This window comes from Lissotriton helveticus, chromosome 5_1 (assembly GCF_964261635.1).
Source record: "Lissotriton helveticus chromosome 5_1, aLisHel1.1, whole genome shotgun sequence".
In the NCBI taxonomy this organism is placed as follows: domain Eukaryota; kingdom Metazoa; phylum Chordata; class Amphibia; order Caudata; family Salamandridae; genus Lissotriton; species Lissotriton helveticus.
The window spans coordinates 19,484,904-19,511,439 of record NC_136065.1 but is presented as its reverse complement, the minus strand read 5'-3'; the positions used below and the strand labels follow the sequence as shown (position 1 = coordinate 19,511,439).

At 49.5% G+C, this 26,536-nt stretch overlaps 1 protein-coding gene across 1 annotated transcript in view; it reads left to right on the top strand.

Annotated features, from left to right (window-relative positions):
• Positions 1–26,536, top strand: part of VPS52 (VPS52 subunit of GARP complex) — an 87,591-nt gene that overhangs the window by 15,985 nt on the left and 45,070 nt on the right. Inside the window, exon 6 of the mRNA XM_078641611.1 lies at positions 3,636–3,811. Within this exon, the coding sequence (XP_078497737.1) occupies positions 3,636–3,811 (176 nt within the window). The remainder of the gene's footprint in view (positions 1–3,635; positions 3,812–26,536) is intronic.

Below are 26,536 nucleotides of genomic sequence, written 5' to 3'. Positions count from 1 at the left end.
TATGTGGCCCCAGGTAAAAGTTGCCTTGAGGGGACTAGACTCTCAGTCACCATAGTGATGCTAGCCCCTGTATCTCTATAGGCCTCAACTTTTATACCATTGATGAGGGGCTCCTGTCTGTACTTGCCCAAAGTGTTGGGACAAGTTGTGAAGTTGGCAAACCCCATGCCAGTCTCACAGACAAGAGTATCTAAGTTTGGGGACCTGGTTAGGCCAGAGTCCCCAGGAACTCCCAAAGTAAATGCACCCAAATTCTTGGGGGCACTCCCACCACCTGGGGGATTACTACTAGTAGTAACAGGAGGTTTGGGAATGTTACTTGGGGGTATGTTTTCCTTATTGTTATTCTTTGGGCAACTGCTGTCAGTTTTTAAATGACCCACCTGTTTACAGGGATAACAATAAGGTTTCTTCTGGTTGTTGGAAGGATTCTGGGACCCACCCCCCTCAGAGGATTTTTGGGGCCCTGATGTGGTTTGATCTGGAGATTTATTCCCACCCTTCTCTTGAGGCTTGGTTGATTCCTTTTTCTGGTCACCACCTTGGTTCTTGGGCCTAATCCTGGTTCTGACCCATTTGTCTGCCCTCTTACCCAATTCTTGTGGAGAGGTCAGATCAGAGTCTACCAGGTGCTGGTGTAATAACTGGTTCTGACAATTATTTAAGACTTGCTCTCTCATAATAAGATTATACAATCCTGTGAAGTAAGTAACCTTGCTACCCAGTAGCCAGCCTTCCAAAGCCTTAGTGGCACAATCAACAAAGTCAGACCAGTCCTGAGACTGAGTTTTCTGGGTATCCCTGAACAGCAACCTGTACTGCTCAGTGGTTAAGCCAAACCCATCAACCAGTGCATTTTTCAGGACCTGGTAATTATTAGCATCCTCAACTCTAGTAGTGAGGAGCTTATCTCTACCTTTGCCATCAAAGGAGAGCCACAGTATAGCTGCCCACTGACTCTGGGGAATGCACTGCACAGTGCAGGCCCTCTCCAGAGCAGCCATCCATTTCTGGATGTCATCCCCTTGCTTAAAGGGGGGCACTATTTTAGTCAGGTGTTTAGTATCTAAACCCTTCTCTTTTTCTCTTGAGAGATTGCTGCCACCAGTGGGAGCTAACCCACTCATCTGCTGCTCTCTTGCCAGGGCAAGCTTCTCTTTGGCCAGGGCAATTTCTTCCCTTTCAATCCTTAGTTCAGCTTGTCTCATCCTAGCTTCATGCTCCCTTCTCTGAGGGGAAGTAAATCTCCTCTGTGGAGGATTCCTTCTCCCCTGAGAAGAGGCATTAGAGTGCAGAGATCTATTGGAGTCCCTAGAAAGAGATCTATCTCTCCTAACTCCAAGGTTAGGCCCACTTCGGGTTAGTACTGGGGGTCCCCCAGATCCTAGCCCAAGTAAGTCTAAGTTGGTCCTGGTTAGCCTTCTGACTACCTCAAGACCTTTGTCTCTTGCTGCTCACCGCGTTGTTTGGCTACTAGCCCGCTGGCTTGTGGCCTTCTGAACGACGCCCGACAACATTTCTGCTGCTGGTCTGGTTGCTCCAGGCTGGCCCTTGCTCCCTTCCAAAAGAGGAGCACCCCGGACCCTCCTGGTCCACTCAAGACGCCATTTTGAGTCCACCGCGTGGGCTTGAATTAGCCAAGGCTTGTTGCCCAATCCGGGGTAACTTCGACGCCAACAGCTTCATCCATCGTGGGACAGCTCGCCTCTCCATCCTGGTCGCCGACAACGCCTCCTGGTCCGTGAGATCTGCAGAGCCAGCGTGACTGATGATGTAGGTAGAGGTCAGAGGTGCCAGGGAAGCCGGTTCTCGTCGAGCTGGGCAGTCTTGATCCGGAGGAGAGACTTGCAGCAGACCGCAGTGTTCTTAAGATGGTGCCTGCGGATGCAGGGTGACTACTCCTTAGTCACAAGGGAGAAATCTTAGGAAGAAGTCTTGAGTTCCTTTCGTGGAAAGTAGTTTCAGGATTCAAAGATGATCTGATTTGGAAGGGGGCCAGTTCCTACCTTTATCCTGTAAAAAGGGGCTGGCACGCGACTAAGTCCTGCCCTAGGGGTGGGACTAGGAGGGGGGTGGTTACACCCACTTCCTTGGCGGGCTTTTCCCCAGCACAGGGTCTGGAGTGACCCTGGAACTGGTTCCAGCCAGCCTATGCACAGTGAGCACCGGGGTGCCACGTGCAGTCACCTTCCTCTAAAGCCCTGCCTACCTACAATACACAAAACCCTGTCTGGGACGGTGCTGGCACCGCCCCTGGCAGGAAACCCTTTGTCCTTATCTCCTGCTCTGGGAGGACTCCCAGCAGCAGGAGGGCAGACTTGTGTCTCGGTGGCAGCATCCATTTTGTGGAGCTGAGGCTCTGTTTGACTTTAACCGGGGTTAGGGGTTACATACATGTCGTGTCCCTCTAGAAGGGTGGAATGCTAACCCCGTCGCCAGAATTGGCGAGGGGTTAGTATTCCAATTCGTATGACACCTTACTCGACATGTTTTGATAAAGCGATACCAGAGTTGGCATATAACCGCGAGGATTATAATGCACTTAAGAGTATATGGTATGCGATATCATGGAAACGGCTAAGGGATGGATCCCGAAAGCCGCAGACAGGCTCAGCTCATGCCAGAGCACCATCTCACACGATTCCAAGCACTCTGCCTTCAGGATTGTTAAGGCCTGCCATAGGAGTGACTGATAGGAGATCTGTGTGTCCATTTTTAGGGTTAGATATAGGTATACTATATCTAAAGCAAAGGGTGATTACACCACCTTGCCCCAGCTGTCAAGCAGCCAGTTGTGTCAGATTTGGATGGCCAGCCAGGGGTGGCATAATACATGCTGCAGTCCCTGGTAGGCCCTGGGTACACCTATGCCCTGGGTACCTAAGGTACACTGTACAGGGACTGGTAAGGTGACTCAGTATCCAATTTAGATATGTACCTAAGGTACATGGAATCCATTTTACAGAGAGCAGTAGGCCTGGGGTCCTGAATAGCAGGGCCCCAGGTCAACTAAGTCAGAAAACCAGCAAAACACCAGGCAAAAAGTTGGGGGCAACCATAGTCAGGGATCTACCTTCCTACAGGCACTGAATGTTCATGTTCAAGTTTAATTTATTTGGTTTAGCTCTCCACAGAGAACCACAAATATTCAGTACATAATATACAATTGTAAACAGTTTTGTTAAAAAGAAAGGTTTTCATTCTACTACAAAGTTAAAATAGGTTTTAAAAATTTGTATAGATTGTAGCAGACAAACTCATTCGGTGGAGCTTTACATAGTATGATCAATTCCTGTACAGAGTTAATTCTACATTTTGTGTAAATTGGTCGTAAGAACCTTTTTCTTGCCTTTACCACTGTCACGTTTGGGCATGTGAGCAACAAATGTTCCAAGTCCTGCTCCCCAGCATCACACAGGTTACAGACAGCGGTACATAGATAGCCCAGAAGCTTTAGTAATACCCTATCCTTGTGCACCTACTCTTTTTTTTTTTTTCTTCAAATTTGTCTTTTTATTAAGCATTAAACCATTTCACATACAAAAGACACCACCCACAAGGTGGGTTATTATGCATTCTTCTGCCTGGTATGCAGCACTTGATCTCATATTGTGCCCTTCAACCCTCTCCCGCAGCGCATGGAGCAGATGCTCAGCTCCTTCCAGTGCGATCTGAGCAGCATCAGCTCTGAGATCCAGACCCTGCAGGAGCAGTCCATCACCATGAACATCAAGCTGAAGAACCGCCAGTCTGTACGCAGCGAGCTTAGCCAACTGGTGGATGAGCTGGTGGTTCCCAACGCCATGATCAGGTGCGTGTCAGGGCTGTGTCATTGCGCGTTAAGGCTCAAGGTTTGGTGGAGGTAGACAGCACCGTAGATGCACAAGCAGCGGTGGCTCTGCCCCATAATGCTGGCACCAGTGGAGGGTGACACTTTAGCCGTGGGTGAGGGTTGTATAAGAAACAAAACAGTTGCAAATGCCACTACTTTTTCAAAATAACATTACTTAAATAAACATATGATCCAAACAATATGTTTTCAGTGAAATAAATTCTGTTTGTTTTAATCTTTTTTCGTTTTCATTTAAGCACTTCTATTTCAAAATGATCTAACAATATATTGTACAAATATTAAAAACCTGGAGTGCACAACAAATATCAAATACAGTGGTAACAAAATTTGTTAGATATTTACAGTGTAATACAACTTATTCACCATTCAATCTCCACTCATACAACACTCAATCCACTACAGATAGACAAACTCACAACAAAACATAAATGATTCGAAAAGTTACTGGATACACTCTCCAGTAACACAAGCCAATTGTTTTTTTCAGTCTTTACAAATTTTTCTACGTTAGAGATTCAATAATAAATTTTTTAGGCTATTAACGGGGTCTACGCGTTTCGAACTACCATTCTTGCGTAGTTCTCTTCAGGACCAATCTGTAATGAAAAAGCAACAAATCTATTGTTGGGGGGGGGAAACACAATCTCTTCATTGCCCTACCCCTGCAACTCAAGTGTCCTCACCTACCTTGCGCTCGACAAGACCAGCTAGAAGGGTTGTGATCCCAATCTAAAAAGCAACAACAGCACATGACCAAATCAGAAAAGCATTCGCAAAACCAGCACACTGGCACCCAACATGGCATTCATCGCCCTGACTTACTTTGGAATCACAGTGCGCTCCCAGATTTACCTGGCTCGCCTGTCTGTGGGGAGACAACAACGAAAACATTGTTGGTTGCAATTCTCAAGTTGCTCCGAGGAAAGGACCGAATCAAGCACGCACTGTTTACCTGTTTGGGGCGAGGCAGGCGTGTTGTATTCAAAAGCGTTTCCGTTCGTTTAGCAATTTTATTCTTTGCCGTTCTAGGGGAACAAACCATTGAAAGCGCATTTGTGAATTATCTCCATTACTGCGGATGATCGTGATGATTGTAAAAAGTTGGTGGAACTTACAAGGTAATCGGTGGCTCACTCGCGTCTGAAACACCCGGCGTCTGAACGCTGCATCAATTTGCAGGCACTTCCTGGTTACTCTAGGGTTGTGGGTAATGTAGTCCCCGGCGGTTGCGTGTGAACAACGGCCCAACTTTGTTGTTCCCAGTTATCTCACCATGTTGACAATTGTTGATACACTTTTGGCTGATGTAGTTGGTTCGCCCTTAGCGGCAGAATGTGTACCGCAGTTGTGCGTGTGTTATGGCGGGTGAGCGGCAAATGTTGGATTTAATCCTCCGTGAAGGCATTGTCCGCGATGTTGAGAATTTCTTGCAATTTGCCCCGGGTGCAGTTAAAAGGTGCGGCAGCCATTATTTCGTGTAGCTGGTGCAACACCTGTAATGTCGGGTAAAGAAGGGAGGGGGGGCGGTTTTGGGGGGTCACATGCGCCCAGTCTTGATCCTCATTTTGTCCATGTATTCCTACATGGCAGGTTGGCCTAGCTTATAGTTTGAAAATTTCCGACAGTTCATTTAATCCAGAGAACACAGTGTTAAATTTCAAAATGAGCATGGCCTCTCTTTTTATCAATTTAGCATCCAAATCGCCTCCTCTGATGTCATTTTCCACTTTGGATATGACTGTCCACGTTAATTCACTTTCATGGTGGTTCTTTTCTTTCCAATGGTTGACCAAAGGGGCATTCACAACACTATTCTTAATTCTAGATTTGTGCTGCTGGATTCTTACTCGAACCTCTTGATTGGTTTTCCCAATGTACAAGAGGTCGCATGGGCACAAAATTCCATACACAACAAACCTCGTTTTACAATTCGAGAATGTTTCGTGTTTCCAATTTGTTGAACCATGAGTGAATATTTTGCCTTCTTTTGTAGACTCACAACATGAACAATGGCCGCACTTGTGGTGGCCTTGAATGGGAGGAAGACGTAACATATTTCTCAGATCTGGATTTTTAGTCATGGGTAATGCTGCTCTTACCAAGTGGTTGGAAATGCTGTGGTTTTTTTTGAATGCAAACAGGGGTTCCTTATGCAACATTTGGTCTAAATCTTTGACCAGATGCCAATTCTGTTTCACTACTTTCTTTAAACCATTTGAATTAGGACAGAAGGTTGACACGAATACCATCCTATCCGTATTCTTTTTTGGTCTCCTTTCTAATAAGCATTCTCTTGGTGTCCACCATGCTCTCTTGCGTGATTTCCTGAGGAGTTTTTTAGGGTATCCGCGTTGTATTAAATTATTGGTTAGGACCTCTGCATGCCTTAGATATTCCTGCTTTTCTGTGCAGTTCCGGCGAATCCGAAGATACTGCCCGTAGGGTAAATTTTCTTTGAGGCTGCGTGGGTGATTACTCCCGAAATGTAATGCTTTATTCCGATCCGTGGGCTTTTTATATAGCGTTGTTACCAGCCCGCCCATGGAGGGATATACTTCCACATCCAAGAATGGCATTTTGTCACATGAATAGTCCAGACTGAAATGGATCATTGGCACTCTGTTGTTGAGCCATTGATGGAAGTTTTTTAAGTCTTCTTCTGACCCCGTCCATACAAAGAACACATCGTCAATAAAGCGATGCCAATTAGTTATCCATTGGGAGAACGGATTATTTGTGAAAACGAATGTTTCCTCATACTTTACCATGAATAGGATGGCTAATTCTGGAGCAAAGGGGCAACCCATCGCCACCCCTCCTGTTTGAAAGAAAAATTGCCCATTGAAGTTGAAGTAGTTTTTTTTAAGAGCAAATTCCGCAAGTTTTTTGATGATGTGTTCTTTGTATGGACGGGGTCAGAAGAAGACTTAAAAAACTTCCATCAATGGCTCAACAACAGAGTGCCAATGATCCATTTCAGTCTGGACTATTCATGTGACAAAATGCCATTCTTGGATGTGGAAGTATATCCCTCCATGGGCGGGCTGGTAACAACGCTATATAAAAAGCCCACGGATCGGAATAAAGCATTACATTTCGGGAGTAATCACCCACGCAGCCTCAAAGAAAATTTACCCTACGGGCAGTATCTTCGGATTCGCCGGAACTGCACAGAAAAGCAGGAATATCTAAGGCATGCAGAGGTCCTAACCAATAATTTAATACAACGCGGATACCCTAAAAAACTCCTCAGGAAATCACGCAAGAGAGCATGGTGGACACCAAGAGAATGCTTATTAGAAAGGAGACCAAAAAAGAATACGGATAGGATGGTATTCGTGTCAACCTTCTGTCCTAATTCAAATGGTTTAAAGAAAGTAGTGAAACAGAATTGGCATCTGGTCAAAGATTTAGACCAAATGTTGCATAAGGAACCCCTGTTTGCATTCAAAAAAAACCACAGCATTTCCAACCACTTGGTAAGAGCAGCATTACTGTTAGACGGGGACCTGGAGGGTCGGCCGAGCAGAGTGATCGCACAGACAGGTAACTTCCCCCCCACAGATGGACACCACACAAAGCTTAGGGTAACACCTCTTATAGGCACTTCGGGTAGTAGAGTGGTACGATACAGGGCGATCAGGACACGATGATCCTCTCAATTCTAGTCTCTAGTAAGGGAAGGGGGTAGCGGGACAGTCTTGGTACCCACGGGTACGGGTGTGTAACGGTGATAGCTCACAATCCTCGAGCTCGGTGTTCGGATGGGTCAGACCGCGGCAGCGCCAGCAGGTCCCGAAGAGGTCGTAGGTGGCACGGGCCGCGGCAGCGCCAGCAGGTCCCAACGAGGATGAAGGTTACAACGGGCCGCGGCAGCGCCAGCAGGTCCCACGAGAATGCAGGTTGCAACGGGCCGCGGCAGCGCCAGCAGGTCCCACGAGGATGAAGGTTACAACGGGCCGCGGCAGCGCCAGCAGGTCCCACGAGAATGCAGGTTGCAGAGGGCCGCGGCAGCGCCAGCAGGTCCCACGAGGATGAAGGTTGCAGAGGGCCGCGGCAGCGCCAGCAGGCAGGACAATAGTTCACAAGGCAGGGCTGTGGCAGCGCCAACAGTCCGTCAAGGATGAGTTCGTCGCGGTGTCTCTCGACTCCAGGATACAACTGCCTTCCTGTCCTGGGGCTGCCTCAGTTATAGGTCCGGCGCCCTTTGATGTCCGGACCCTCGCTCTTGGAGGTCGGGAGGTCTGGGATGAGGGAGTCCAGACACCCAGCAGGGGGGTGGAGCCAGCGTCCGAGGAGGCTGGGGGTGCTCGGCACCTGGCGGGGGAGAGCCGTCGACACTTCGTACTCCCATTGACCTGCCAAGTGGGCCGTTCACCTCCTGGGTGGAGGGTGGTGCCGGGATGTCGGGGCCTGGCCAGGCCCAGGGTTGGGGTCGGGCTGGGGCCGCGCGGCCGCGTGGTGCCGTGTCCAAGATGGCGGCTGGGCCGGGCAATGGTGCTGACGGTGGCCCGGGCCCTGTCCTGCGGGGAGGGAGCGAGCCCTTCATGTGGCCTGTCCAACATGCGTCCCCCCCAGCTGAAGGCGGGGAGAGTCACCCATCTTCTTGGGGACTCTCCTCGTCGAGGCGGAAAAAGCGGGACAGGCCATCCGCGTTGGCGTGGTCCTGGCCGGGTCGATGTTCCACAGTGAAGTCCATCCCCTGCAGGGAGATGGACCAACGTAGTAGTTTCGGGTTTTCCCCCCGCATCTGCATGAGCCATTGCAGGGGTCGATCATCGGTCTGGACCCGGAAGTGGGTGCCGAAGAGATAAGGCCGGAGCTTTTTGAGGGCCCACACCACGGCGAAGGCCTCCCTCTCGATGGTGCTCCAGCGTTGTTCTCGGGCCAGGAGCCGTCTGCTGATGAAAGCCACTGGCTGGTCAAGTCCTTCGGGGTTCAGCTGGGAAAGGACTGCCCCAACGCCATGGTCGGAGGCATCTGTTTGGACGATAAATTCCCGACTGTAGTCGGGGGCCTGGAGCACCGGGGCGGAGCACATGGCGGCCTTCAGCTTCTCGAAGGCCGCTTGACAGTCTGGGGTCCAGTTGACCTTCTTTGGTTGGTTTTTGGAGGTGAGTTCCGTGAGGGGCCCTACGATGCTGCCATAGTCCCTCACGAACCGTCGGTAGTAGCCCGTGAGTCCCAAGAAGGCGCGGACCTCGGTCTGGGTGATGGGGGACTGCCACGACTGGATGGCCGCGATCTTGAGTTGCAGAGGGGCCACCAGACCGCTTCCCACCTGGTGCCCGAGATAGGTCACGGACCCCTGGCCAATTTGGCATTTGCTGGCCTTGATCGTGAGGCCAGCTCGTTGGAGGGCCTGTAGCACCTCTCGGAGGTGGTGGAGGTGGTCGGACCAGTGGTGGCTGTACACAGCGATATCGTCCAGGTAGGCGGCACTGAATCCTTCGAGTCCTGCCAGGACCTGGTTTACTAGCTGCTGAAAGGTTGCTGGGGCATTCTTCATGCCGAATGGCATGACCTTGAAGTGATAGTGGCCATCCGGGGTAGAGAATGCAGATCGTTCTTGGGCCCGGGGTGTGAGACCGATCTGCCAGTAGCCCGCTGTCAGGTCGAAGATGCTGAGGTAGCGGGCAGCTCCCATGCGGTCGATTAGTTCATCTGCTCGGGGGATGGGGTGTGCGTCTGTTCTGGTGACCGCATTCAAGCCCCGGTAGTCGACGCAGAACCGGAGCTCCGGCGTGGTGCCGGGGGCGGCCGCTTTGGGGACCAGTACCACTGGGCTGGCCCAGGGGCTGTCTGAGGGCTCGATGATCCCGAGGGTGAGCATCTTGGCCACCTCCTCTTGGATGCAGGCCCGTACCCGATCTGGTACGCGGTAGGCCCGATGGCGGATAGGGGGACTGTCTCCCGTGTCCACGTCGTGTAAGCACCAGGGGGTGACCCCTGGGGTGAGGGAGAACAGGGTGGAGAACTGTAGCAGGAGGACTCGGCAGCCTTGGCGCTGTTCCAGGGTGAGGGCCTCCGAGAGTCGGACCCCGTCCACGGAGCCGTCCTTCTCCCGTGACCGTAGGAGGTCAGGGAGGGGTTCGGAGTCCTCCTCGGTTCCATTGTCGGTTGCCATCAGGAGGCTGAGTTCGGAGCGTACAAAGTGGGGTTTCAGTCTATTAGCGTGGAGGACCCGGAGAGGGTTTCGGGAAGATTCCATATCGATGAGATAGGTGACAGGGCTCTTGCGCTCGATTACTTTGAAGGGCCCCGTCCATTTGTCTTGCAGGGCGCATGGTTCGGTGGGAGACATTACCCACACTTGTTGACCGGGTTCAAATTCGATGGAGGATGCATTTCTATCGTACCACCTTTTCATGTCCTCCTGGCTGGCCTCCAGGTTTGCCTTTGCCATCTCTCTGAACCTTCTGGTCTGGTTGCGGAGGGTTAGGAGGTACTTGAAAACATCTGGAGGGTTCTTTAGAGGGGGCATTTCCCAGCCTTCTTTGACTAGGCTGAGCGGGCCTCGCACCGGGTGTCCATACAAGAGTTCGAAAGGGCTGAAGCCGAGGGACTTCTGGGGGACTTCTCGGTAGGCAAAGAGAAGGCACGGTAGTAGCACATCCCACTGGCGACGGAGGGGCTCTTCCAACCCCCCAATCATCCCTTTGAGCGTGCGGTTGAACCGCTCAACCAGTCCGTTCCCTTGAGGGTGATAGGGGGTCGTGAATCGGTAGGTGACCCCACACTGTTGCCAGAGGGACTTCATGTATTTTGAGATAAAGTTCGTACCCCTGTCGCTGACGACTTCTCGGGGGAAGCCCACTCGAGAGAAGATCCCCATCAAGGCTCGACCCACTACTGGGGCTGTTATCGTACGAAGGGGGACCGCCTCAGGATAGCGGGTAGCGTGATCCACCAGGACCAGGATGAAGCGATGTCCCTGTGCTGTTCGGGGGTCCAGGGGCCCCACAATGTCTATTCCCACCCTTTCGAACGGGGTGGTCACCACGGGGAATGGTTGTAGCGGTGCCTTGAGTTTGCGGCCGCTCTTCCCACTGGCCTGGCAGGTCGGGCAGGACCGGCAATGGTTGGATACATCGTTCCTCATTTTGGGCCAAAAAAAGTGAGTCACCAGGCGGTGGTAGGTCTTGTCTTGGCCCAGGTGCCCGGCCAGGGGGACATCGTGGGCTAGGTTCAACAGGAAGTCTCTGAAGTGGAGGGGCACCACCAGCACTCGCCCGGCCCCCAGTTCTGCGATTTTCTGTTCGCTGTACAAGAGATCATTGTCCCAATAAACCCAGTGGGCCCCGGTGGTGTCGCCTTGGCTCTGGGCGAGCGCTTGCTGTCGCAATCCCTCGAGGGAGGGGCAGGTCTTTTGCTCCTGCCGGAATTGTTCCTGGGTGGGCCCCCCTTCTTGACGCCACTGAGCCAGGTCGGGAAGCTCGGGGGGCTGTGTGGACCCCTCTGGGGTGGGGTCCGGGTGGTCGGTCTGGGGGAAGTCTTCTTCTGGAGTGATCGAGGGCGGAGGCGCTGCCCATTCTGGTTCTTCTGGTCTAGGGATGGTGCGGGTGGCCATGGACCGGGTGGTTACGCATGCCCAGTCCGGGAGACCCAACATCCCCAGATGCTCTCTTCTTTTGTGGTATATAAATAAATAATACCGGATCTATTTTTGAGTGAATGAATGAATAACAGATAGCTCAATAAATAAGAGTCAAGATTCGAGGTAGAAGGAGTTTTGCAGGTTTAATACAGCACAAGGACAGGAACAGGACAACCTGCATAGGAATAGGATGACAGGGCCCAGCAGCTGCTGGGGCTGGGATGAGCGCGCTAACTTTTAATAACAATACATGAGCATATATACATAGCGCGAACACATAGCATTACATTGCGGTAGGCGTAGCAGTGGGTGTGACGCGTAGCAGTCGCGAAAGATAAGAGTAAAAAGAAGGTGTAACTCAGACATGTGATGCAAACGTAACAGAATATGTCATGAATGGGCGGAAACATAGGAGGGGGCTACCTAAGGAGCCGGGACCTCTAACCTGATGGTGCGCGCAAACTGGCAATGACGTGTTACGAGGAGAAGCTGGGGGCTATGAACTCTGTGCTAGGAGCAGAGACTAAAGTCTGGAGGGTCGGAGCGACATGTACCTAAACCCTATCTAGTATCTGATGTTTAGGGAACATGTTGATATAAACTAGAAGTCATGAGGGGAAAAGCTAACTGACTCTAAGACTAGAGCATGCATTTATTCTACATGTAATGCGTGATGAAGAATATTAAATGACCATTAAATACAGTATTTCTCTTAATATGGAGCCGCATAGGCTAGACAATGACGGAAACTATTGATGCAGTTCAGTAGCTTAGGAATGCAGAGAAGGAGGACTAAACTGATAACGGGAATCATAATATAGTCTTGGCAGACTCAGAGGCAGAGCCAAGCTGCACCGGGCACTGCGAGGCAGGAAGTAAGTGAAAGGTCGAGGATACAGGTGGGGGCTGTATCGCTCCTCAGCGAGGCTTCTGGAGACAGGAGCTGAATCTAGTGTCCAGGCCCTTTTGAGGCCTGGAAACGAGGACTTTATAATGAAATAACGTGCACACTGAGAAACGTGGCAACGTAGCTTTACATAGGCCTGACACTCATATTACTCATGAGGACTAGGAAATGGCAGATCAGAGGTGGACACAACTATAATTGCGTCTTGAATCGGACATGGGGAATAACATATGCATATTGGTCATGCACACATAACATATGATGGATGACACGTAGGGACACAGAACATGACAAAATTTACTTTTCCACATTCCCTCCTTGTCACTACGTTTCCATCAGGAAACATCAATATTCATGATACCATCTATCATTTCATACAGTACCATTTGTTCATCTCGAATTGTCTTGGAACGAGATTTAGAACGGGGCTTGGGACTAGGAATACAAGAGGTAGCACACATGCCGCAAATCGCAGGGCCACATTGTATACAGAGGCAGCAGCTGAATATGATCGCTACTGCGATACCTAGAAAGGACAGGACTTTCCATCCCCAGGCGGAAATTATATTCCAGAACCAACCGGACCATGTCCAGGTGCCTGGATCTTGGTGTAACAGATGGGCAATTTTATGAAGTCTGGTTATAGCTGAATAAACAGACGGCGCGTTATTTGGAATGAAAATGCAACAACTGGATCCGATGACTCTACAGGCCCCGCCCCTATCGGCCAGTATGACGTCAAGGACGAGACGATTCTGGAGCACAACAATTCTCATAAAGGATTGCTCTTCGGTTAAGTTACCTAGAGCGGAGGCAGTCTCATCTACTACTGCTTCAAGGGTTCTTGTTAACCTACGGATTAGCTTACTGTTTACAACTGTACCTAAATAAGGGAACACACCTTTATCAATATCAATGAATTGCTCTGCAGCAGTTTCAGTATAATCGACAATCGGGAGGTTTCTCTTGTGTCTAGTATGTACTAGGAAGGAATTCCTATGGTAGTCAGGTGGGGCTAGGAAAACAGGTGGCAGTAGGAAGGCAATGTAACAGGTTCCCTCCCAATCGAGGGGCAGACGAACATATGCAGTTTGACCACAAACAAAATAAGAATGACGTGAAGCTTTAAAAATAGATTTCCCACTGTCACTATACTTGATAATAGTAATACAATCACTATGTCCTACGTGTACAGAACCATTATTTCGGACACATAATTCGCCTTTGACTGGTAATACTGAAATAGCAGGTGAGTCTGGAGTAGTATCAGACTGAACATTCAGGACCATGAAATTCGACGAATAGTTACCTAAATTATACACTTCATTTTCTAGATCTAAACCTGTTCTGTGGGGGAAACCTTGCTTGTCTGGGAAACATGTACTGTTAAGAAAAGACATATCTGTTGAGGATGACGTTAACGTGGACCATGCTCCACATGAACCATTATGTGAAAAAGGATAAGGAAAAAGTGGCAGAACTCCCTTTGACGTCTGGAAAGGGGGGAGTCGACCACACACCCAACAATTAGTGGCATTGCTGGTCTGGTGTGAGTAATGTAACATGCGGATAAATGTATTGTTACGCATAGCGAGGCGGTATGAATATTCGTGAGGAGGCAGATCACTAAACGTGTGCTCTACTGTAACATTAGAAGGCTTATTTACATGAGGAACTGGAAAACACAGGAAAAATGCGTAACTAGTGCAGGAAATCATTATGCTGAGAAATAATATGAAACTTAGAAAAACGATACATCGGTTTGAGTTTTGACTAACTCTCTCACTATGGGGGTCTATTTTATACATGTCAGAAACAGTCTAACCGTTTCACCTAGGGGAGGACTTAGACAATCAAACTGGCTGACTTATTTTACTAGACCTTAGCTTTTGCTTATACTCCTGCTGCGGAGTTTTCTCTAACAGGGGAGGGGTTGTGTCAATGTCATTTGCGGGACAGTCCTTAGGAACAATGTTTTGACAAGTCTTGATATCCTGGGAAATGTTCTTGGAGACCGGTTTCAATCCGTAGAATTTCTTGACGTGCGAAAGGTGCACCCAGCCGCGGCGTCCTTCCAATTTCACAGCTGTACGGGTGGTGAGGAGGACCTGACGGGGCTCCTTCCAACGTGGCTCCAGCGGACTTGATCTGTCAAAGTTCCGGACGAGCACCATCGAACCTGGAACGATTTCATGCGGTGCCACCTCGGTATTGTCTGGAAATGCGGCGGCAACCTGTGAACGACATGAGTTGAGGGCAGACATCAAGGAAGCTAGGTAATCTGTCAGCATATTACATGAAACATCAGTAATACTTCGGGGTCTAGGAGTACCCCACATGTTAGGGGGGCGGCCGAATACGACCTCATACGGGGACAGACCTGATCTGGAATGTGCGACCATGCGCATATAAAACAAAGCAACTGGCAGAGCTACTAGCCAGTCCACACCCTTATCTTTACATATTTTGGCAATTCGAATTTTCAGAGTCTGATTATGTCTCTCGACTAGACCGGCTGCTTCAGGATGGCGTACACAATGAAACTTCCACTGGTACCCCAACAACAGGGAAACGTGCTTCATCAGTTCAGATGAGAATGGCTGACCGTTATCAGAATATACGACTCTAGGGAGTCCATATCGAGGGAAGAATTCACGAACCAACTGCTTGGCAGTGGTCGCGGCTGTGTAATCTGGGACTGGATATGCTTCTGTCCATCTGGACAAAGCGCATACAACTACAAGGACATACTTGAAACCTCGACATCGCTCCATCTGAATATAATCCATCTGGAGGACCTCAAAAGGGTGGTCAGGAGGCTGGAATCCCCCTTGTTCCACCGGGACACTTTTACCTGGATTAAACTGACAACATATCATACAGGTACGGACTTTCTGCTTGGCTGCAGCTCGTAAATGCTTGTTAAACCAAATGTTCTGGATACTGTCTAACATTGCTTTTTCTCCTAAATGTGCTGGACTATGTGCGGTATTAATGATGACTTGAACCATAGAGTCGGGGAGAAACCATGTGGCTCTACCCTTTGTTAACCATCCTTGATCTGTCTGGACCCCTCCTTGTTCAGACCATTTCTTGATTTCATCGGGAGTAGCATGTAACTGGATATCTATGACATCTTGGGTAGGGTCCTTAACTGTCATACATGTAATCGGATCTGGAGTGTGTGTCATGTTAACTGGAATGTCTAGAGTCTGTGCTGTAAGCTTGGCTGTGCGATCTGCTAGATCATTACCTTGGGAAATAATGTCAGTAACTTTCGTATGTGCTTTGCACTTCATGATAGCGATAGATGTCGGTAAGTGTATGGCATCTAACAGAGCTTGAATAAGGAGACCATGCTGAATCTTGGTTCCATGAGAAGTCATGAAACCTCTCTCCTGCCAGAGCACTCCAAAGTCGTGAACAACTCCAAATGCGTAACGTGAATCTGTGTAAACATTAACTTTCAGGTTCTTGGCGTGTATACAGGCTTGTGTCAGAGCAACTAGCTCTGCTGCTTGAGCGGACAGGGTATCAATGCGGTGTGTCTTAATAACTTCAGTATCAGTAGTCACTGCATACGCAGCGACTAGTTCTCCTGTACTAGTTCTCATACATGAACCATCCACATAAAGTGTCAGGTCAGGATCTGGTAACGGAATGTCTGTCAGGTCTTGTCTTGGCTTTGTCGTAATGTTAACTACTTCCACGCAATCATGTGTGGCTGGATTTGAATTAACTGATGGTAACAGTGTAGCAGGATTCAGGATGTTGCAGCGTCTAATTTCTATGTGTGGCTGAAACAGTGTCAATTCATAACCTGTTAAACGTGCAATTGTCAAGTGCTGTGTTTGTGTTCGGTTTAAAAGAACTTCCACGGAGTGTGGGACTTGTACTGTCAAGGTATGTCCTAAAACTATGGAATCACTTTGTCTGATAGCTAGTGCTGTGGCTGCAACTGACTTGAGGCACACAGGCAGAGCCTGGGCGACTGGATCTAGTGTGCTAGAAAAATAAGCACAGGGCTTGTATTGTCCTGCTTGATCTTGTGTGAGAACAGATAATGCTGTACCTTCGCGTTCAGTGACGAAAAGTGTAAAAGGCTTACTGTAGTTCGGTGTCGCTAGAACTGGAGCTTGACATAAAGCTTTCTTTAACTCGTTGAAACTAAGTGTATGTTCAGATGTCCAAGGGAGAACAGTCGATACGGCTGCCTCCTGTGTCGTTAACTGTATCAGTGGCTTGGCTAGAAATGCATACTGGGGAATCCATTGTCTACAATAAGAAGTAAGGCCGATAAAGGCACGTACCTCCTTCTGGGTCTTGGGCTGAGGAAGACTCGCTATTAACTGGATACGGTCTGGTGTCAACTGCCTACCCCTCTTGGACAGTAAGTGTCCTAAGTAGACCACTTGCTGGACACAGAATTGAAGCTTCGAAGGGGACACCTTGTGCCCCATCTCGGCTAGGAAATACAGAACCGTCAGTGACGCTCGCTCGCAGTCACGTTCAGAACGGGCTGTGATCAGTAGATCATCGACATACTGGAGCAGGGCAGTGTCAGTTGGCATGTGAATGTTGTCTAGTTGTCTCTTGAGTGCTTGACTGTAAATACTAGGACTTTCTGTGAAACCTTGAGGAGCGCGTGTGAACATATAGCTCCTTCCATTTAAACAAAATCCGAAAAGAAACTGGCTGTCTGGATGAATAGGAACACTAAAAAATGCGTTCTTAAGGTCGATTACTGTAAAGAACGTGGCTTCGGAATCAATGGCTGTCAATAGGGAAGAGATGTCTGGGACAACTGGGTACTGAGGAATAATACATTTGTTAAGTTCTCGTAAATCAATCACTAATCGATATACTGGGGGTGCATTTGGATCAGTACGTTTCATAACTGGAATGATCGGAGAGTTACATACGTTGGAGTCAGTTTCTACAACTACTCCTTGAGCCATGAGCTCGTCTATAATTTTGGATAAGGCTGCTACAGCCTCAGGTGGCAATCTATACTGCCTGATTCGTGGTAACACTACACCTGGTTTGAGAGTCACACGATGGGGTGTGATTTGCATGTAACCTACATCAGTTGGACCTTGCGCCCATAAATGCTGCGGGACATTAGACAGTCTGGAATCAAAATCTCGTAATACATAGTGACCCTTAAAGTCACGTAGGAACAGACGTATTCCCTCTGGGGAACAACATATAACTGCACCTAACTCTTTCAGTGTTTTAATGCCTAATAGATTTTCTGGACATGACTTAGTAAGTAACAGATCAGTAGTGCGGGACAATGGACCTACTTCTAGAGTGACTGGCTTTGAAATCTCATTAACGATAGGCTTTCCTGAAAATCCAAGGGAAACATTTCTTGAGCCTGAGAGCGGAGCCCCTGGAACTTCGGCATGACTAATTGTGGTCCTACTTGCCCCTGTATCAATCAAAAACTTTCTGTCTTTCCCTAATACTTGACTGTGAACATAGGGACCTTCTTGATCTACAGGTATCTCGATGAGAGGCAAGCCTACCTCCCTCTCTAGGCTGTTTCATGAATATGGCTGGTACTCTGGATACTCAGACTGTGCATACTGGTACATCTGCGATGTAACATGCTGTGTTGCAGCAATAGGCTGCGGTACTGTAACTGTCTGTTGTGCATTCTGTGGCTGAGGAATCTGTGAAACTTGTTCCTGTCTAGGCGGACGTGGTCTTTCTTTAGTCTTACCAGTAGCTATGTTATGCTTCAGAACCGCACACTCATTTATGAAATGACCTGGTTGTTTACAATAATTGCAGTTCCCTTTAATGGGTGCTGCAGGATGACTGGCTTGATTCGGACCCCTCTTCTGACTGTCTTGAGGAACAGATTGTGCAACTAGCACTTTCATTTTCGTGTCTTTCATACGTTTTCTCTCGTGTTCTTGCTCTTCCCTGATTCTATTCTGGTGGTACTGGAGCATCTGGAGCATCTGGGACGGAGTATTTGCTTGCCAGGTGCTTTCGACTTTCAGAACTCGGTTTTTAATTGGTGGACTTGAATTCTCGACTAATTTGGTAACGAAAAGGTGAGGGTATGACTCACTACTTGTCTTGAGACCACTGTTGATGCTAAAACATTTTTCAAATCTAGAATAAAAATCACTAATATCTTCGTCTTGTTTCTGTTTACAGGCTGAGATTGCATCCCAGTCTTCTTTTCTCGTTGTTAATAATCTGGGTAAAACTTGAATTAATAATTCTGGTAATTCTTTACATTTCTCTCCAAGACCAGTACCTGGTACACGTATCTTATCTTCAGCTTCTAGGACTGCCCAATCTATCTTTTTCTCTCCCACCTCCCATTCTTTTTCCTTTAGCTTTTCATACACCCCTGCGGGTAGCAGAACCTTTAACATTTTAATGATATCTGGGTAAGTGTATTCTCCCATACGGAGCATGTCTTTTAATTCTCTATGGAACCCTGCTGGATCTTTGTCATGACAGGGAATTAATTTCTTCATCTCGAGGAGTTCCATCTTTGTGATCGGAGTGTATACAAACACTCGTTGCATTTCGCCACCCGTTCCTCTGACTGGGTGGACTTCTCGTAACGGATTCTGTCTGTCTATGTAGAATGATTTACTTTCTGGGGGTGAGACATGAACAAAATGCGGGTTCAAGAATGTTCTATATTTGTGGCGCTGTTCTAGAATGACACTAATTAAATCGGTACCTAGACCTCTCCATTTGTACTGGAGTAACTCGTTCAGGATATCATGTAACGGACCTGGATCAGAGTGTTGACCCTCATACAAAGTAATGAGGTGCTGAATCATATACATACCCACCAGTCGCTGCTCGGCTGGGGGCATTTTCAGGAACATTTGTGCCACTATTTCGTCCGGAAAAGTGGTAGGATCAGTAATCCATCGGACTGCTGACCGAACTATTTCTTGTTCATGCATGGTACTTAACTCACTATAACCGATTCGTGATTTCAGAATGTGATCGGTAGCTTGGAATACTTGTTCTAGGGAACCTTGTTCTGGTGCTGAATGATGGAAAGTTGACTTGTGTTCTAGACGTAAATGGCGATCTGGAAATCTAGATTTTCCTACATACGCTATTCTGGCAGTATTCTCATCGTCTTCCTCTTCAGGATCAGAGGTACTTTCTTTCTCGCTTACTTGTGCTGCTTTACGCTGTTCGTGTATCTTTATTATCTCTCTACGGATTTTCTTGTACATACTTTCCATGGCACCAATGGTATTGTGCTTTCCTTCGGCTATATTATCACTCCACTTTGTCAGAGTTTTCATTTCTTCCGGGTCTTTAGACGGGTAATCCTGTTCTCTTATTAGACAGTTAATTAAGAACTTTAATATCATGCGCTGAATCTCGGCTTTCCTTTGAGACATGGCATCACTAATACTTTGTGGGTCATCCCCTGTACGGATGAAACGATATATCCTGTCTAGATCTTCTTTCATATTCGGCAGGGTGACTAGATACTCGGTCACTCTCCTTACGCGTACGGAATATAAAACCATATTAAACTCGCCTGGAACTGGGTCATAGGCACATTCGCCAAGGGCTTGCCTGATTTCTGCGACAGACTTATTACTCTTGGGAGTACGCTGTGATGCTTGAGCATGTAATTCGAGTGCTGATAAACGCTTGCGTGGCGGCGGGGTTTGAGGAAGACCTCCTCCCGCGGCCCCTAAACTGGAATCATCAACTGATGCTTTTCGTCCTGGCAGGGTGGGTAATTGTAACGTGGGCTGGACTTGTATGGCGGGCTGACCCAGGGGGGCTGTTAAGGGCACCCCGGTGTCTGGAGGAGCAGGAATTACCTGGTTTACAGGGACTGGCGGAGCGCGAACAGGATTTGCATATTCGGGGACTGTGTCGTCCAGATAGGACGAAATAAAAATATCAGCTGCGGTCGGTTTGTGACGTAGCTTGGTCGGAACTAATGGTGGCGGGAAATTACTGGATGCCTCCGGGGTCGCTTTTGGCAAGCCCTCAGCAAGAAGAGGATACATACCCTTAATGAGGGCATTCCTCTGTCTGTCTGATTGCTCAGTTCTAACTCGTTCACCTATCTCGATTAATTCTCTTTCTTGGGCTCGTTCTTGGGATTCTCTACTTAGTTCTGACTTTCTGATTTCTCTTTCGGTTCTTTTATGAGCTTCTTTGCGCCATAACTCGATGGCATCTTTCTGTGATTGTCTGGCTTTCTTTTTCCATAATGCCTCCTCTACTCGCATGATGCATTCGGCATCCCATGTACCCGATACGGGCCATCTATACTTTTCTTCTAACTGTTTGGTATACTCTACCCATAAATCTAGATACAATATGGCACTTATGCCATGTTTCTGATACATAAAGTGACCTGGACTGTCCCTGGGCGGGACGGGAACTGCTGCTTCCAGCAGACCCTTTCTAGTTTTTAACTGACGTAACTTGGAAAATATGGGCATGACTGAACTGTAATCTAGACACAATACAATACACAATAAACACGATACTTATTTCCCATTCATACCACGACATTAGAATACATGAAAAACATTATGAATAACAGTTCGGACAGAATACTACCTGGAAATACTGAGAACAGAACACGTGAATTTTCTCGAGAACAGAAACTGACTAGAACAGAAACTAGATGCACTGCTGAAACAGTACGAAACTTACCGGTCTCTTAAAGAGACACGTCAGGACCCGTATCCACCGAAGTGAACACTTCGTTTGTGGGACTGTGTACCACCAACCCACAGACCAGAGTCAATTAAATTGACCCTGTCTAGATACCACCCCAGTAACGGTACTCACCGGGCAGCAAGAACGGAAGGCCTCGGACTGGACTGGACTGCTACGACGACGAACTTCGGACTTCAGTTACGGGTGGACCTCCGGATACCTCGGACCTTGGACTCTTGGCTTGGGCTCTGGTCGGGACTCGCCGCGTTCCTCCACCGTCTCGTCTGGATGCTGGACCGCCTCCTCCGTCTCCTCCGTGGGCCTGAGGGATACTTGAGCAGAAATATCTGCCACTGCGCAGAAGAGTTCCGTCACGACTGCAGAGGGTCAGGGGGTCGGCGTGGCTTCACCGACGCGTGGGGAAAGGGCAAGTCCCTATTCGGGCGCCATTATGTGGTATATAAATAAATAATACCGGATCTATTTTTGAGTGAATGAATGAATAACAGATAGCTCAATAAATAAGAGTCAAGATTCGAGGTAGAAGGAGTTTTGCAGGTTTAATACAGCACAAGGACAGGAACAGGACAACCTGCATAGGAATAGGATGACAGGGCCCAGCAGCTGCTGGGGCTGGGATGAGCGCGCTAACTTTTAATAACAATACATGAGCATATATACATAGCGCGAACACATAGCATTACATTGCGGTAGGCGTAGCAGTGGGTGTGACGCGTAGCAGTCGCGAAAGATAAGAGTAAAAAGAAGGTGTAACTCAGACATGTGATGCAAACGTAACAGAATATGTCATGAATGGGCTGAAACATAGGAGGGGGCTACCTAAGGAGCCGGGACCTCTAACCTGATGGTGCGCGCAAACTGGCAATGACGTGTTACGAGGAGAAGCTGGGGGCTATGAACTCTGTGCTAGGAGCAGAGACTAAAGTCTGGAGGGTCGGAGCGACATGTACCTAAACCCTATCTAGTATCTGATGTTTAGGGAACATGTTGATATAAACTAGAAGTCATGAGGGGAAAAGCTAACTGACTCTAAGACTAGAGCATGCATTTATTCTACATGTAATGCGTGATGAAGAATATTAAATGACCATTAAATACAGTATTTCTCTTAATATGGAGCCGCATAGGCTAGACAATGACGGAAACTATTGATGCAGTTCAGTAGCTTAGGAATGCAGAGAAGGAGGACTAAACTGATAACGGGAATCATAATATAGTCTTGGCAGACTCAGAGGCAGAGCCAAGCTGCACCGGGCACTGCGAGGCAGGAAGTAAGTGAAAGGTCGAGGATACAGGTGGGGGCTGTATCGCTCCTCAGCGAGGCTTCTGGAGACAGGAGCTGAATCTAGTGTCCAGGCCCTTTTGAGGCCTGGAAACGGGGACTTTATAATGAAATAACGTGCACACTGAGAAACGTGGCAACGTAGCTTTACATAGGCCTGACACTCATATTACTCATGAGGACTAGGAAATGGCAGATCAGAGGTGGACACAACTATAATTGCGTCTTGAATCGGACATGGGGAATAACATATGCATATTGGTCATGCACACATAACATATGATGGATGACACGTAGGGACACAGAACATGACAAAATTTACTTTTCCACACTTTCCACAGCGGCCCACGGGGAGCTCTCGAGATCGTTCCCCAGGAGGCAGTCTACGGGGGCATCGTCACGGACAGTTACTTTCAGCATGCCGGACACTCCTCCCCATTCGAAGGGGACGCAGGCCATCCGACACAGGCTCTCCGAGTTGTCTGCCGATCGGACGGGACAAAGTACGTTTGGTAGGATTTGTTCTGGGGTCACCAGGTGACAGCGGACGGCCGTCACACTGGCCCCGGTGTCACGCAGGGCCTCGGCCTTGCGCCCATTGATGCTCACCCATTGGCTGTACTTCCGAGTGTTGGCGGGCAGGGGAGTCCGCGGGACCATGTCTCTTCCTCCCAGGCATGCCAGGGTCATGGCGACGGGTTCCCACTCGAACTGCTCCGACTCATAGGTCTCCGTGTCTTCGGAGATTTGTTCTTCTCCCAGGGCGGCGGCCGCCATCTGGCGGGGCCCGGGGACCTGGTTCTTCGGGCAGGTCGGGTCACTGGCATAGTGGCCGACTCGCTGGCATCGATGGCACGTCACGTTAGCTCGGAACCCCGGGCGCATCGGGGGGTTTCCCCGGCCTGCTGGAGCCGGGGTGGCGTTCGTGGGTGCGGCCGGGGCGGCGTCTCTGCCCCGGCCCGGGCCTCCTCCTCCTCCTCGGGGACGATGGTGACCTTGGTTGGTTCTGTTCTGTTCATTCGGCCCACTCCGGGCCACTCGGGTGCTCTCCCACCGGTCAGCCTCGGTGGCGAGCTGCCGGGGTTCAGTCAATTTACTGTCGAGGAGGTGCTGCCTGAGCTCGACAAAGCAGTTGTTGGAGAGGTGCTCCCACACAATGAGATTGAAGAGTTGTTCGTAGGTGGTTACGTTGTTACCCTTGATCCACCCCTCGAAGGCTCGGCTGAAATAGTTCGCGTATTCCAACCACGTCGTACCTGGGATCCGGGTGCAGTTGCGGAACCTCTGGCGGTACATTTCGGGTGTAAGTCCATATCGACTGAGGAGGGCGGCCTTCATATGGTCATAGGACGTCATTTGATGGTCCGGAAGCTGCAGCAGGGCATCACGACCCTCGTTGACGAATCTCCCCCATAGACCGGCTCCCCAGTCACTTCGAGCGACCCGGTGGGCGGTCATGGCAATCTCATAGGCTTTGAACCACTGCTGTATGTCGTCGTTCCGGTGATATTCTCGGACCACATCCTTGGGGATGTGGACCTTCTCCTCGGTAGGACCCGGGGAGTGCGGTTGCTCGGGCACCCCTAGGTTTTTGTTCAGTTTGCGTATTTCTATCTCCGCTAGTTTGCACTCGTGCTCGTATGCCAGTCTTTTTTCTTCGAGGTCTCTCTGTCTCTGTTTTTCCTCTCGCTCTTCTCTGAGCCGTAAGTGTTCTAAGTTTATTTTTTGTTCCGCCAGCTTCAATTCTCCGTCTAATCTGAGTCGTGCCAAGTCTAACTCGTGTAATCTATTTTTTTCCCGCTCCTGGATCTCTTCATGGGAGGGGCCTGGTCTCCGTTCCTCCGTCCGGGTGGTGTTGACTTCCGGGGCTGCGGGGTCCCGGGGGGTTGCGGTATTTGTCTCTGTCCAGGCCTCTAGGGCGTTTTTGAAGTCTTCTTTTGTGCTTAGCCCGGTGGTAGCAATGCCTAAGTCCATGCAAAATTGTTTGAGCTCTCGGTGGTTGTATTCTTCCAGCTTTTCCATCTGGAACTTCTCCGCCGATCCGCTCTCTTTGGTCGTCATTGTGGTTTTAGTCGTAGGGTGAGTTACTGTCTGTACGGTACGCGTTGGTTCGGATCGCGCCGCTAGCCACCAATGTTAGACGGGGACCTGGAGGGTCGGCCGAGCAGAGTGATCGCACAGACAGGTAACTTCCCCCCCACAGATGGACACCACACAAAGCTTAGGGTAACACCTTTTATAGGCACTTCGGGTTGTAGAGTGGTACGATACAGGGCGATCAGGACACGATGATCCTCTCAATTCTAGTCTCTAGTAAGGGAAGGGGGTAGCGGGACAGTCTTGGTACCCACGGGTACGGGTGTGTAACGGTGATAGCTCACAATCCTCGAGCTCGGTGTTCGGATGGGTCAGACCGCGGCAGCGCCAGCAGGTCCCGAAGAGGTCGTAGGTGGCACGGGCCGCGGCAGCGCCAGCAGGTCCCAACGAGGATGAAGGTTACAACGGGCCGCGGCAGCGCCAGCAGGTCCCACGAGAATGCAGGTTGCAACGGGCCGCGGCAGCGCCAGCAGGTCCCACGAGGATGAAGGTTACAACGGGCCGCGGCAGCGCCAGCAGGTCCCACGAGAATGCAGGTTGCAGAGGGCCGCGGCAGCGCCAGCAGGTCCCACGAGGATGAAGGTTGCAGAGGGCCGCGGCAGCGCCAGCAGGCAGGACAATAGTTCACAAGGCAGGGCTGTGGCAGCGCCAACAGTCCGTCAAGGATGAGTTCGTCGCGGTGTCTCTCGACTCCAGGATACAACTGCCTTCCTGTCCTGGGGCTGCCTCAGTTATAGGTCCGGCGCCCTTTGATGTCCGGACCCTCGCTCTTGGAGGTCGGGAGGTCTGGGATGAGGGAGTCCAGACACCCAGCAGGGGGGTGGAGCCAGCGCCCGAGGAGGCTGGGGGTGCTCGGCACCTGGCGGGGGAGAGCCGTCGACACTTCGTACTCCCATTGACCTGCCAAGTGGGCCGTTCACCTCCTGGGTGGAGGGTGGTGCCGGGATGTCGGGGCCTGGCCAGGCCCAGGGTTGGGGTCGGGCTGAGGCCGCGCGGCCGCGTGGTGCCGTGTCCAAGATGGCGGCTGGGCCGGGCAATGGTGCTGACGGTGGCCCGGGCCCTGTCCTGCGGGGAGGGAGCGAGCCCTTCATGTGGCCTGTCCAACAATTACCCATGACTAAAAATCCAGATCTGAGAAATATGTTACGTCTTCCTCCCATTCAAGGCCACCACAAGTGCGGCCATTGTTCATGTTGTGAGTCTACAAAAGAAGGCAAAATATTCACTCATGGTTCAACAAATTGGAAACACGAAACATTCTCGAATTGTAAAACGAGGTTTGTTGTGTATGGAATTTTGTGCCCATGCGACCTCTTGTACATTGGGAAAACCAATCAAGAGGTTCGAGTAAGAATCCAGCAGCACAAATCTAGAATTAAGAATAGTGTTGTGAATGCCCCTTTGGTCAACCATTGGAAAGAAAAGAACCACCATGAAAGTGAATTAACGTGGACAGTCATATCCAAAGTGGAAAATGACATCAGAGGAGGCGATTTGGATGCTAAATTGATAAAAAGAGAGGCCATGCTCATTTTGAAATTTAACACTGTGTTCTCTGGATTAAATGAACTGTCGGAAATTTTCAAACTATAAGCTAGGCCAACCTGCCATGTAGGAATACATGGACAAAATGAGGATCAAGACTGGGCGCATGTGACCCCCCAAAACCGCCCCCCCTCCCTTCTTTACCCGACATTACAGGTGTTGCACCAGCTACACGAAATAATGGCTGCCGCACCTTTTAACTGCACCCGGGGCAAATTGCAAGAAATTCTCAACATCGCGGACAATGCCTTCACGGAGGATTAAATCCAACATTTGCCGCTCACCCGCCATAACACACGCACAACTGCGGTACACATTCTGCCGCTAAGGGCGAACCAACTACATCAGCCAAAAGTGTATCAACAATTGTCAACATGGTGAGATAACTGGGAACAACAAAGTTGGGCCGTTGTTCACACGCAACCGCCGGGGACTACATTACCCACAACCCTAGAGTAACCAGTAAGTGCCTGCAAATTGATGCAGCGTTCAGACGCCGGGTGTTTCAGACGCGAGTGAGCCTCCGATTACCTTGTAAGTTCC